This window comes from Pelodiscus sinensis, chromosome 2 (assembly GCF_049634645.1).
Source record: "Pelodiscus sinensis isolate JC-2024 chromosome 2, ASM4963464v1, whole genome shotgun sequence".
Classification (NCBI taxonomy): Eukaryota; Metazoa; Chordata; order Testudines; family Trionychidae; genus Pelodiscus; species Pelodiscus sinensis.
This window is the reverse complement of record NC_134712.1, coordinates 138,732,782-138,747,150: the sequence shown is the minus strand read 5'-3', so window position 1 is coordinate 138,747,150 and position 14,369 is coordinate 138,732,782. Positions and strand designations below refer to the sequence as shown.

Below are 14,369 nucleotides of genomic sequence, written 5' to 3'. Positions count from 1 at the left end.
AATGGGTAGCAGGTTTAAAACTAATAAAAGGAAGTTCTTCTTCACACAGCATATAGTCAACCTGTGGAACTCCTTGCCAGAGGAGGCTGTGAAAGCTAGGACTATAACAGAGTTTAAAGAGAAGCTAGATAATTTCATGGAGGTTAGGTCCATAAAAGGCTATTAGCCAGGGGATAGAAATGGTGTCCCTGGCCTCTGTTTGTCAGAGGCTGGAGAAGGATGGCAGGAGACAAATTGCTTGATCATTATCTTCAGTCCACCCTCTCTGGGGCACCTGGTGCTGGCCACTGTTGGCAGACAGGCTACTGGGCTAGATGGACCTTTGGTCTGACCCAGTACGGCCGTTCTTATGTTCTTGGGCCGTTTATTGGTAAATTTAATGTTTATATTAAAACTGAATTAGTATGGAAATGGTCTGTTTAAATAAAAATTAACAGTAGATATCTAGGAATTGTGTGCTAGGTAGCATGTGACTATTCTATAGGATACACGTAAAAGCACATTCATATTACAAGCTATTTTTTACATTAGAAACAGCATTGTAGATAATCTTTCCTATTTGGAGAGGTTTTCTTATTGAGGTTCTTAATGAAGGGCATTAAAAACCTCAATAAGAACATCATTCATTAATACTCCTTGATTTGTCTGTAAATTGTAATTTGATCAACTGTAAATATTTATGAATGAATGTATAAGACAATAATCACGTATGGCACTGTTTGAGTTTTTAAACTCTCTTGGGTCTTTAAGAAAGCATTTCCTGTCCCTGGGATGACGCACCTCAGGGAGGCTCCAGAGTAGGTTGGCAGGAGGGAACTTGGAAGGGCAAAGGAAAAGATTAGTACCACGGTGGAGGGGGAAGGATACAGAACTTGAGCCCTCTCGCTTCACAAATGTGCTTTTGCATCTGCCTGTATAGTGGTAGGAAATTCCCTGAAAGCCACCTATAGCTTCTTCCCTCTTCCCGTTATTCAGCAATTAAAGATGATATAATAAAAGGCTGCTTTTGTGTGTCTGCCCATCTTCTAACAATGTTGCTCTCTCCTAGCTGGACTGTCAGACCTGCTCAAGCATTTGTGGTCAGACACAGGACATAACTAATAAAAATGGAGTGTTTTATGGCATGCCTTTCGTGAATGCCTTTTGTTTCTACTTGTTCAGCGCTACATCGGAGTAGACCTGTGTGTTCTCACTTTCAATTATTTTTTTCTTTGTTTGGTGCAGGGACGGATCTGCAGAAAAGCTGGCAAATCAAAAAAGTCCTTCAGTCGTAAGGAAGCTGAAGCAACATTTAAGAGTTTAGTGAAGACCCATGAAAAATATGGGTGGGTCACTCCCCCCGTCTCTGATGGCTGATGTTTGCAACCTGCACATCAATGCTAAACAAAACAACAAAACCAAGTACTATGCCATCTCCTCAGTGCTGTACACCACCCATCCTTTTCTACTTCAGCTTCTGTTATATACCATGAATGTCAAGGAGACATTTAAATAATGTGATCTGTTTACAGAGGGAGAGAAGACAAATGCTGTGTAGGATTATGTTTCAAGACTGGTGAATGGTCATCTTTAAGTCACTTTAGAGCGGATGTTACGATTGTGTCATTTGCCCCATGCAGGCCATATTGTCTTCATTCTCTTTCCATGACAGCAGCACCAGACATCAGTATTGGAAATTCCATCCATTACTGCTCAGTTCATTTAAATGTAAATGAAGCAGTTAATATTTAATAGGGAAGCAGTGCATTGCAAGTACATGTTTGCTGTGCTGTTTATCTTTGTTTCCTAGCAGGTCAACATAACTTGAAGATGTGTCTTTATGTGGAGCTGTGGTCTGCTGTGACTAAATTTAGACCTCATTTGTGCTCTATATATGACCTTTAATTCATAAAAGCAGAATTATAACAATGAAAGATTCTGGTGTTGAAAAATTGTTAAGTGAAATCACCCAATTGGTCAAATTGTGCTATCTATGCTGGTATTGTGGTACGCTAGTGTTCAGAGATCAACCAGTGTGATTAGATCAGGTGATATTTCAGATACCAGATGCACCCACTATAGGGCTCAAAGTAGTTCAAGGTAGAGTGGTTTTTATCTTCCCAGTACAATGCAGTACTCCTACAACAGCATGTTTGCCTGTCAGCTTTTCAGCGGCAATACAAAAACCAAAAAGCATAAATGAACCTTAAAACTTATATGAATCTTTTAAAGATAATGTGCCAGTAACAAAGTAAAGTCAGATTTTCAAAGAAAGTGGAACAGTTGGTTTGTAAGGTGATTTGCATGGCTGGATTTTTTATTTTTACTCAACAGACGTTGTATGTACTTTGAGCCCAGTATTCGAGAAAACCCACTGATGTATATAAATGTCCTGTTATTTAATCATTAAGATTTAATTTTCCTTGTCTGTCAATAATTTAAAAACTTTATAAGGCTCCATAAAATCTGGAGTAATGTTTATAATAATATAATGAAAAAGGTTAAAAATGTGGACTCCAAATGGAAAATCATATTGGGTACATTCTGAATAAAATCACCAGTACCGTTACATTGCCTCAAGAATTCAATCATTTTAGGCTACTTTTGCTTTCAAATTAATAAGTGTAGTACTATGAAACACTAGAAATCTTATTGATACATTATGCCTGCTCTGGCAGCATTTTCAATTGAAAGTGGGACATTATTGATTGTAAAATGCAGTCCAGTAAAAAAAAAATTATGATGTGTTTTTACAGAACTCTCCCATTACATGCCTAACACAAGATTAGGCCATTGCTTTTAATCAAAATGGTTGAACAGTCTCTGGTTGTATTTTAACAGCACTGAAAAAATCTTATTCTAACTATTTGTGGTGCTTTGTGGAGTATTGGCTTGATTTACAGCTGCACGGATTAGGAAAGAAAAAAATCAAATGAATTAACAACAAATCAGAGTGTTGTAGGGCCAGTACAACACAGTACTCCTATAAGAGCACGTTTGGAGAAACAAAAATGCATTAATCAAACTTAAAAGTTATCTGACTCATTTTATAAAAGAATTTCATTGTGTTCCCTTCACCCACTCCACCCCGGCACCAGTGCTGCCAACCTCCATTTCCCCTTTGTCGTAATCTCCCATAGGCATCTTTGTGCTTTCTGTGGCTCCACATGTACTGTGTGGGACATCCTTCCCCAATTATTCCATAAAGCTATTACGCTCTTCTCTAAATCTCTTCCGCAAGACCCACTTCTATCAACATCTTATGGGAAATTGACAGTTAGCACTGTCTGAGACTCTTAAGTAAAATGGCATGTTGGGATTTTTCATTATTTGTTTGTTTGTTTATATTTTGGCAAATTAAGCACCTCAAAGTCATCCAGTTGTTTACATAGCTGGCCTATGAAAACATATTTTTTCTTATGCTTTCCTTCATCCTCCCTCCTTCATTCCTATGTTTGTTACAAACATTTGGTATGCCTTGCCTTAATTAAACACTAATTATGGACAGAATTGCCTTTTACTCTATTTTGTACACAGACTGATTTGTAACTTAGGATGCGACCATGATAAAAAAATGCATAAATTAGAATTTCTCCCTCAGATCTATGTATCATCCCTGTTCAGTGATGAGTCACACACATGCATCCAAGGGCAGAATGTAGAGCTTAGCTATTCACAAAACTTACAGTCATGTCTTTGATTGATTTTTTTAAAATTGAATTTTTGTTTGTATGTTTGTTTCTGTTGAGATAAAAAAGCTAGTATATTTTGTTAGGCATCAAATAATGTTCAACCTCCTGTGTGGTTACTAAGTGCTAGAAACACTGAGCACTAAAAGGAAGAAGAGAGATTTTCCTGCTAATGGGTAGTTTCTTAAGAGCACTTACTGCACACAGCATATCAAAATTCTGTTAAAAGCACTGTATAATGCTGAGGTAAATCCACTGGGGGAATGATACTAGCTCTGTGATTTATTCCCTGTCTTTTTTTTCCTTTCAACTCATTATTTTCAACATGATAAATAGTGACCATTCTTCCTAGGAGTCACATATTTCATGTTTTCTTATAAGGTTCTGTGAAATAAAACAGAATAGAGGGTAGGTGATTAGCTAGTACCATTTTCCTCACATCTTTTTATGTATAAAAGAATACTTTTAAATGTCTTTGCAAACAGCTGGCAAAACAAGGGGAATTGCTGCTAAAGATCCTAACTGCCTTTTAGTTATGGGGATATCTCCACATCACAGGCTACGTCTACACTGGCAGCTTCTTGCACAAGAACAGTTGTTCTTGCACAAAAACTTGCCTGGTGTCTACACTGCACGTGCATTCTTGCACAAGTAAATTTACAGTACAGCGTTGGAAAACAGGGCTTCTTCCAGAAGAGTTATTCCTCTCCCCACGAGGAATAAGCCCGCTTGCACAAGAGGGCAGTGTAGACAGACAACATGAATTTCTCATGCAAAAAACCCCTATGGCTAAAATGGCCACCAGAGCTTTCTTGTGCAAGAGAGCATCCACACTGCCATAGACGCTCTTGCGCAAAAGCACATGCCAGTGTAGACGCGCTCTTGTGGAAGACTTTTTGTGCAAGAACTCTTCCGCAAAACAGTTCTTGCGCAAGAAACTGCCAGTGTAGACGTAGCCTTCAGATCTGTAGTGCAGTGGAAGAAGTGGTCCAGGCCTCTGGAGCACTTTATGCAATACCAAGTCCTTGAGAGGACTAGAGAGAGCAGTGCTGAGTGGCACCAGCAGAGGGAAAGGGATGGGTGAAACCCTACAGAAGCTGAGACTGTGGCATGAGGGAAATGGAGAGGTGCAGTCTCCAAACAGGACAGGGTGAAATGTCTCCCAAATTGCAGAGGGAAGAACAGTCTTGGTAGGGGAACAGCCCAAAGAGTGACAGGACGTAGCAAGGGGAATAATGGGGAATTGTAGGGGCTGAAAGGAGTTTTCCCATCAATATAATAACATAGCTGTTCACATTAGTGCTTACATTGATGTAACTTATGTTGGTGGGGGGGTGGTGTCACACCCCTTAGTAACCTAAGTTATGTGCTGACATAAATTGTAGTGTAGATATAGTTTAAGTGCAGCGAGTAGTCCTGTGTCACTACGGATAAGATCAAAGCAGTGAAGACAAGCTAATTCGAACTGAGGGGACGCGCTCATCACCAGTAGTCCTGCTTCTAGGAGAAGTAAGGGAAGTCGAAAGGAGACTGTGTTCCCTTCGATTTCCCACAGTGTGGACGGCACCAAAATTCGAGTTAAGATACTTTGACTTAAGTTACATCATTAATGTAGCTGTAAGTTGTGTATCTTGATTCTAACTTATCCCCTCATGAGACAGTTTAAGAGGTCAGTCACAAAGATAAAGCCAACTGTACTTCCCCCAAAGAACTAGTACATACAATGGAGTGGTATATGACATCTTAATACACAGCACAGAGATGGTTTCTACTAAAACAAGAATAAGTTATTAACAAAGAACACAAATTAAGTGATTTCAAGCACCAGTGAAAGCAATACAAAAGGATAGAAACAATACAAAGGGATACAAACAAATCAAAAACAATATACTTTCCAGTGTCTAAAACTTAATTCTAGCAAGAGACAGCTTTGTCTAACCTAGTATATAGCTCATCCAAAGTTTTCAGCGTGATCCAGCACAGCTGCCTGGTCCAGTTAGGATCCAATTCTCACAGAATAATCCTGGTTTCTTAGTTCTCTCAAGAGATGGACACCCTCTGTGTCCTTCAACAGTTCCTCAGAGCACCACAGTTTACCTTTGATTTCAAAGTTAAGAAGCCCTCCTGGGATTTCACCTTTGCTCAGCTGTTTGCATTACCATAAGCTAACGCCATGTTACTTTTGCAGTCTCCTATGATTTTACAGTGCAAATAATCTTCCTGCAATCTCTGATGCAAGTGAATAGCCAGCCCATCATCCTTGTCTGTGGTTACACCTGGCATGGTTTGCAACTAAAGAGATGTTTGCCTTCCACTTTGTCTGGAAAAACAACTATTTTGCTTCCTTTGTTTATAATCTCCACACCTTAACATCAGAAAGTATTTTTACATGCAGTGTTTGCACAACATTCACAATTATATTAATAAGCAGTTATTAATTTTCAAATTATATATTACAAGACACAAAATGAACAAACAAAGGTGTATGAGATGTATTGAGCTGATTAGGCTTGCTGAGATTTACTGTTACATACCAGGGAGCCTGTTGCTGTCTTACACTGGATCGCTCCTAAGGTCACAGGCATATCTAGAGACAAACACATGGGCTTTGACTTCAATCGCACTTACCCTACTGATTGTGATTGCGCATGTACACTGTTGCTGAAGCACCGGATACTAATTATCCCACTCTACTTGATAAGACCAAAGGAGAAGAAAGGGAGATGGAGGAGGAACAGGAGAACTGGGAAAGAGGTAGTATGGAGTGGAAGCTAGAATAAAAATGGACAGCATATGCAGAAAAACAGATTTACAGGGGGAAAAAATGAACTATTATAAAAGCAGAGGTGTCCATCATGTCATTGTCACAGAGAACATTTGAGAAGACTAGAGAAATTTCTAGGGTGAGGCAGCCCCCTGGCACCACCTACAATCCCACCCCTTCTGCTGAGGACCACGGGAAGGGAAGAAGGAGGAGCAGCGTACGGAGCGCACCACCACCACCACAGGGAGAGGAAGACTGTGCACACACTCCAGCATCCCCAGAGTAGTAGGGAGGGAAGAGGGCACACAACCACAATCCCTGCCCCCCCACAGCCTCTGGAGCAGTGAGGAGGGAAGACTTATGGCCCAAGCTTCCCCGCCCCCAGAAGCAGCAGAGAGGGAGGAAACCACGTGGCTCTAGCCTCCCTGGCCCCGGAGTAGTGGGAAGGGATGCGGCCTGAGCCAGCCCACACTTCCCTGCCCCCGGGAACAGCGGGGAGGGAGGAGGCCACGTGTACTTCTATCGTCAGAACGGGATGGATAATGCTAGTAAAAGATAAAATGACAAAAGAGTGAGAAAATGGACAAAAAGGAGGTTAGGAAACAGTGTCTGTGCCAAACTGTGGCAAGGGAAGCAATCATGGGGTTACCCGGGTTCTAATATATGACACAGAAGGGGCTCAATAAAAAGATTGGGATTCCCAGTCCTAAAAGTCAGTTTCCTTCATGAAGTGAAACAAGAGACATTCCTTAGCCTTGTCCGTTTTGTGACAGCTGTGACAACCAAAGCTTTTGGTATAGAATGAGTGTTCAAAAAAGTTGAAACCATACCATTGAAAGTGATATAGCCTCTAAGCCCCCCTCCTCCCACTTTGTGTGTGTGTACGCATGTGCAAAGAGGCAAATACCTGTCATAGATCATGAGGTGGCCCAATGAGACCCTCTCCAATAGGACTGGCCATTTCCCCTTTCTAAGTTTCAGGACATCAAAGGGATTTCTCCTGTACAATGGAGCATTCAACTCCCAATTCCTACATAATCCAACATAAGAGATCCTGGAAGTTCTTCTTTACAGGTGTGGAAGGATTAGGTATTTATCTGTAAATGTCTATTTCAGCCTACACACACAAACCAATGAAAAAGTATTTCTATTGACAATAATTGTACTATACAGATAAGCAAAGTAAGAAAAATGCTGCTTGAGAATTTATTAGAGTTTGATTTAAGTCTATTTATTTTGTATACATATACATGTGAAGTTGACAATTTGTGGTTTAGCAATTATAAAGCTTTAATATTCTAAATTTTGATGTCTACTGTCATAAAGTATTTATTGTCTGATCCTTCATTGTCTGGCCTCCCTATAATTTCTCCACAAGTGTGAACATTTAAATAAAAAGCAAAACATATACATTGATATTATCCATCAAAATTATTAAAATTGAATTCTGACAAGCCTACTTATAAATGACCAGATAATTGAGCTTCCTTTGGTGCCATCTTGTGATGGGGAAGATGTAGCAGTCTGTACTGAAATACCATTTTATCTCAACCCTTCCAAAACCTCTCCGAAACTGTATCTTCTGAAGAAAATGGAAGTTTGAAGGTGGAATTCATCTCTAAGCAGACAAACTCCATGATTGAGAAGGTCACAAAACTGAATATGGATGTTGGTAAAGAGACCATGGGGTTAATGGAGAGGTTTCTTGGTGAAATCCTACACAATTGGAGAAACCATAGCAGTAATAGCTTATGATTCATATGGAGACACATTTCCAGGAGCCATCTAGAAACAGATCTCAGACACTCAGAAGCCTCATAGATTAAAGAATTCTCAGAATTTGCCTCAAGTTCCGCTTCAGAAAGAGTGAATTTATTCAGGGAGCAGCCAGATCCAAAATGTCAGCTCCATATAGGTGATCTCCTCGTTCATCTTTCTTGTACTTCAGTTTTACTACAGATATTATCATACATAATGCTTAGTTCCCTAGATAATCCCATTGAAACTAACTATTCTAATTATGAACTAGCATTGACCTGGGTTCCATTTTGTAGCAAAGATGGGACAATAAATGTGTCCCTGCATTGCAGTGTGTTTTAACAACGCTAAGGCTATGTCTAGACTGCAAGCTTCTTTCAGAATAAGCTTTTCTGCATGAGATCTTCTGGAAAAGCTTATTTCAAAAGAGAGCGTCCACAGACAAAAAGTGCAATAAAATAGCGATGTGCTATTTCGAAAGATAGTATCCACATTGATTGGACACTTATCTCCCATTTAAGGCCACCCAAAACCACTTCAGGAAGGGCATTAGGTCAGCAGTTGCTTCCGGGTACTGTTGCCTAAGGCTATTTGAGATGCACACTTAAAGGGACCCCCTGGACAGCCATTTCTCAGCTTCTGCTATGTGCTTGCCTACCTCTCCAAGGGACAGCAAAGCATTTGCAGTACATGCTTTGGTTGCCCAGCTTCTGGACGCCACAGCATACTCCTCACTATATAGCCAGAGCTGCCCATGAGCATGCAATGTTCCCACACGGCCGTACTGTAGCACTTTGTGCAGGCTGCCTTCATGGCCCTGCAGGAGCTCAATGCTGAGCTCATCAGCGAGACCCTCTCCCTATGTGCAGAAGCAAGCCCCTAGCAACCGCACCCCACAGTGGAGAGACGGTTCTGGAGGCTGGATATCAGTTCTGGTGGGACCAGCTGTTCATGGAGCGGTCAGACGACCAGCAGTGGCTGCAAAATTTCAGTATGAGGAAGGCCATATTCATAGAGCTGGATGCCTGGCTTGTCCCTGCCCACCGTCGATGGGACACCGACCTGTGGCCTGCCATCCCCCTGGAGAAGTTGGTCACCATCGCCATCTGGAAGCTCACCATCCCTGACAGCTCATGGAGGTAAGGCACTCTCGGGCTGCAGTCCCTGCAAGAAGGGAAATACTGGAAAGGAGGACTCTAGGGAAAGGGGGTGGGGATGCCGGGGGTGGACTGGGGGGAAGCCGCATCCCTGGGGGGTTCTTGCAGTCCCGCCCTCACACAGCCCTGCAGGGGAGATGGCCTCATAGGAGCTGGCTCTTGGAGTACTGAGAGGGAGGGAGAAGTGGACTTGGGGCCCTCCCAAGGGCTCAGGCACCCCCTCTGATTCTCTGTTTTGTGTGTTTGTTTGTCTCCTTCTGTAGGTGTTGAGGGCCATCAACTCCATCCTGCTGCGCAGGGTCATCTGCCTTGGTGATCTGGACCCCGTCATGGCTGGATTTGCTGCCCTGGGTTCCCCAAGTGTGGGGGAGCCATTGATGGAACCCATCTCCCCATCTGAGCACCAGAACATTGAGCCTCGCTGTACATTAACCGCAGGGTCTATTTCTCAATGGTGTTGCAGGCCCTGGTCAACCACCGCAGACAGTTCACAGATGTTTTCATTGGGTGGTCAGGGAGGGCGCACGATGCCCGCATTTTACAGACACTCCGGTCTCTACGAGAAGCTGGAGGCTGGCACATTCTTCCCCCAGCATGACTTTTGGGTTGGGGACATGCAGATGCCACTCTGCATCGTGGAGGACGTGGCCTACCCCCTCATGCTGTGGCTCATGAAGCTGTACACTGGCCACCTGGACCCTTGCAGGAACCGATTCAGTGCCCGCCTGGGCAGGACCCACATGCAGGTGTAATGCACCTTTGGATGCTTGAAGGTGCAGTTCAGGTGCCTCCTGACCTGCTTCGACGTGGGGGAGCACAACATCCTCGAGATGGTCTTTGCATGTTGTGTTCTCCACAACATTGTGGAGAGCAAGGGGGAGGCCTTCCTACCGGGGTGGGGGGCAGAGGCCAGCCAGGAGGGAAGGGCCTTTGGGCAGCCATGCACAGCTGCCATCTGCTAGGCCCATCAGGTGGGAGTGTGCATCTGGGAGCCCCTGAGGGAGAGTTTCTCTCAAGGACCCCAGTAACTCTTTCCAGGGCCTCCCCGCTAGGGGCCTGTGCCTTGCCTCTCTCTGCCTTTCCCACAACAACCCTTCCAAGGGAAGTGTCCAGCCACACTGGGATCCCATGGGCAAGAGAGGGGCCTGGAGCAGCCTTCCTTGGGGCCACCCCGGAACATAGCTGTAGTAGAGAAGGGCAGTAGATCAATGCAATTTATACATTAAAAGAGTGCAGAAGGGAGGTGTCGTAGCAGGAACAGTGGCCAGAAGAACTTTGCAGGAAGTCATAAAATAAGATATAGCATATTTAATTATCTTACACTCTTCTATAAGCATCTACTGTACTCTCTGCATGACACCTATGTACACTTATACCCATGTGTAACTTGTATCTCCATATGCCACCTCTGAATTTGATCATATGAATGATACACTAATATTCTAAAAAAAAATGTAATATGTCATTTTAGTTCATTTTGAAAATTCTGAATTTTCTCCTGCCACACTTAAACAATATACTGCCACCAATCATATTATGTAAAAGCATAAATTCTCTCTCATGCCACCAAGCCTAAGGCCAATCAATGATTGACACTGTTAGCAAAGCAAAATTAGAAACAATATAGTTTGGATATCCTGCTTGTTCTTTTTCCTGCTTGCTTTATGTTCTGACCTCCAAAATGTAACACCATAATAACGGCAGCACGGTGATGATATTAGTGGCATGATTACCAGCAGCTGGTAGCTCCATTTATTTTGAATACTATCTTTTGTCTTTGTCATTTCAAAAATACCATCTAAGGAATCGTGGATGTGTTTCACAAAGTGAGAATTCAGAATTATTTCTGCACCCTCTAAAAATGTTCCTGGTCTAATCTCAGTGGTTGTCAGTCAATTAACATACATTCCCTTACGTTATCAACTACCCTGTGGGGTTTTTTTAACTCTATGATCTTTTGTGCTTTAAATTATTAGTGGTTCTCTAAATGAAGTCTTTGAGGCATGTCACGAGTTGTCTCCATAAAAATCAATGAAATGTAACTGAACCAAATCTAATTAAGTGTCTGTGTGATTTAAAATACTTCTCCTTGAGCTGCCATTTGCATTAAAAAGATTTGTAGACTTGTTTACCAGATTCACCCTCAACTGTGAACTCAGCACAAAACCCATAATATAATGTATTAGTACACTGAAAGTGAGCAACACCATTGCATATATGTTAGAATCATGTAATTCTGATCATACGTGGGAACATAACAAACTCATATTATTCCTTAATAGGGATATAATTTCTATTGTTATGAAATTACTTCTGCTAGCAAGGGTATTTTAGGATAACTACTTTAATCCTCAAAAGTGTTTGTCGTAATATTTTCAGCTTTAATGAACTGGCTCATATGAATAGTTACCCAAACTCTGTCTTCTTTGAAATAATCTTCCAACATTGTTTTAAAACTTATTTCTCTCTATTTTAATAAAATCATGAAAATAAATGAAAGCTGCTTTTTCCATAATCCAATGGATAGTATGGGGGAAAAGTAAGATAATGTCACTCTTAATCAAAAACACAGTCTAGGAGTAAACTATATTCACAAACTTGACATCCAGAAATTAAAAATCAGCCAAAGGATGTTTCCCTCCCTTTGTGCTGATGAAGGAGAGAGAAAGCTGGGGGGATTGGGAGAGGGGACAGAAGGTGGGGAGCTCTGATCAGCATTTATTGACACTGTCTTCACCCTGGTTTCAAAAGCTGACCTTAGGTAGGCGGAGGGGCTTTGTTTAGCAAGAGTGAAAAGGTTATAATGTGTGCAGCTACTGATGTGTGGTAGCCTCTGCTCTATGCCCAGCACATTATCCAGTGACAATTTCTGGTGCAAGCCCCACTCTGTGTTGGTGCAGCATGTCTTCATTAGGCTTTACACCAATGCACTAGCTACCTTGATACCATTGCAAATCTCCTTAATGTTGAGTGGGCTTGAGAAACTAAGGATCTATTTCTAATTTCTCTGCAGAAGGTGGGGCGCAATGGGCTTTCCAGTCTGCACCTCTGTGCCCAATCTGGGAGTGAAAAGGCTCCCCTCCCTGCTTCCTGGTGCAAATGGGAAGGAAGTGGCTTGTTGAACCACCTGGAGTTCACGTGCAATGTTCTGCTCCAGCAGTGGGCAACCAGCTCTCAACATGTTGAAGTCTAAGACATTTTACAGCTGTCCCACATAGTGGGAGTGACACAAACATGACCATCCCTGGCAGTCAGATGCTCTCTGACAGTGACCTGTGTGGGTCTATGGCCTTCATCTGAGTGTCTTCCAAAATTAACCCCAACAACATTCTGTTACTCACCAGATCCCATTTTATTCAGTAGAAACTCCAGTGGTGTAACTGCAATGGTGCGAGTATGCAGTCATGCTGGGGCTCAGATGGACATTGAGGCCCAACAAGAGAGGCCACCAGGGGAGAGTGGGGCTTGCCATTCAGAGTAGGGGTGCCTGGGATGTTGGCAGGGCTGGCCCTACTATGAGGCAAATTGAGGCAGCCGTCTCCGGTGCCAGACTGTGGGGGGGGAGGGTGCCACTAGGACCCAGAGTTGTAGATAATTATGTCTGCTGCTGGTGCCTATGTATTCTCTCTGCTCTAGATGCACAGAGATGGTGGAGTGCTGTGCTGGAGGAAGGAAAGCACAAGGGACCTTTCAAAGTTTTTGGCCCAAGCGAGGCGGCACGGGGGCGTCATTTGAGCTCCCTGCCTCAGGTGCCAAAATGCTGTGGGCTGACCCTGGATGTGGGAGCTCTCTAGCTGGGACAGCTCCAGTCTCTGTGAGCAGCCAGCAACAATGCATGCATGAAAGCAGCAAGGGGATCACAACACTGGGGGATGTGTTCGGAACTGTGGGGGCCAGGGACCAGAGACATGCCCTTTTCTAGAACTGGAGCCCAAAGTAAAAGCAGCTGCTTTGCATTGCACACCAGGGCCCTCTGGGAACTTTTTAAAGCACAGAAATACTCTACCAGAGGCACCAAGTAAAGAGTTTCCATTGGAAAGGATGTAATTAATGTTAACACGTTAGCTGTGCTTTGGTAGGTGTGTTAATAGATATAAATCCTCAAAGTAAGTGACAGAAATGCTTCTGTGCACAAGGGCTGTATGAATGATTCACAAACATTTATCAAATGCCTTATTCAACATAGCTGGCAAAACTTCTAATCTAGTATCTGTCAAATAGCTTTTTTCATTATTCACCCAGCTCTGCTTGCAAAAGTTGGTCAGAGTGACATTCATTTTTTAATGAAAAAGAATATTTGTGAATTCAATTTTGTATTGTTGGCCCATCTCCCCCACTTCTGCCAGTGACCTAAGTTACTGTTCACAGATTGAGCAGGACAGAGTTCATTAATCAGCAGAGACACAATTCCATTGCAAAGGCCATTCCACAGTAGAGTTTATAGTCACTGTTTAAAAAATGATTGAATTATGAGAAATCATTGTAGTTTCATTTAAACTTGTTTAGAAAAAAGCTTTTCACCTGCAGCTTCCTTTGCCCCCTGTCACACTGCAGTAATAATCCAGCCACACAAAAGGCTGTATTGTGGGCTCAAGTTAATACACTCATGATGCTCCACTCTAGCTAGCCTGACTGCACTGTACAGGGTATAACTCAAACCATTTTCCAGTTATTGCTTGCACATGGCCACAGTATTGACACAAGTGACAGCACTTACCCTCCATGGCACTATTCCAAGGAGCTCCTTCCAAACTTTCACAGTATATTTCAGGAAAAGGATTCTGTCTCTTCTCGTCATATTTGGCCCGTTGTTGCAAAACTTTGACTCTGTTTATTGAATAGACTATCAGAGAGAGGGTGAGATTTTCAAAAGCCTTTAATGGGAACAGAGTTAAGCTAATGCTGGTGCATTTTTGAAAATTCCATATAGAAACTCAAGGAATGAATTGAAAGGTTTACATTTACAGAATGAAATCCTAACCCCATTGAAGACAATGGAAGTTTTGCCATTGATTTCAGTAG

At 42.5% G+C, this 14,369-nt stretch overlaps 1 protein-coding gene across 1 annotated transcript in view; it reads left to right on the top strand.

Moving 5' to 3' along the window:
• Positions 1–2,548, top strand: part of UBE2QL1 (ubiquitin conjugating enzyme E2 QL1) — a 31,856-nt gene extending 29,308 nt beyond the window's left edge. The window contains exon 2 of the mRNA XM_075921502.1: positions 1,225–2,548. Within this exon, the coding sequence (XP_075777617.1) occupies positions 1,225–1,356 (132 nt within the window). The 3' untranslated portion in view covers positions 1,357–2,548. The remainder of the gene's footprint in view (positions 1–1,224) is intronic.
• The last annotated feature ends 11,821 nt before the right edge of the window (positions 2,549–14,369 follow it).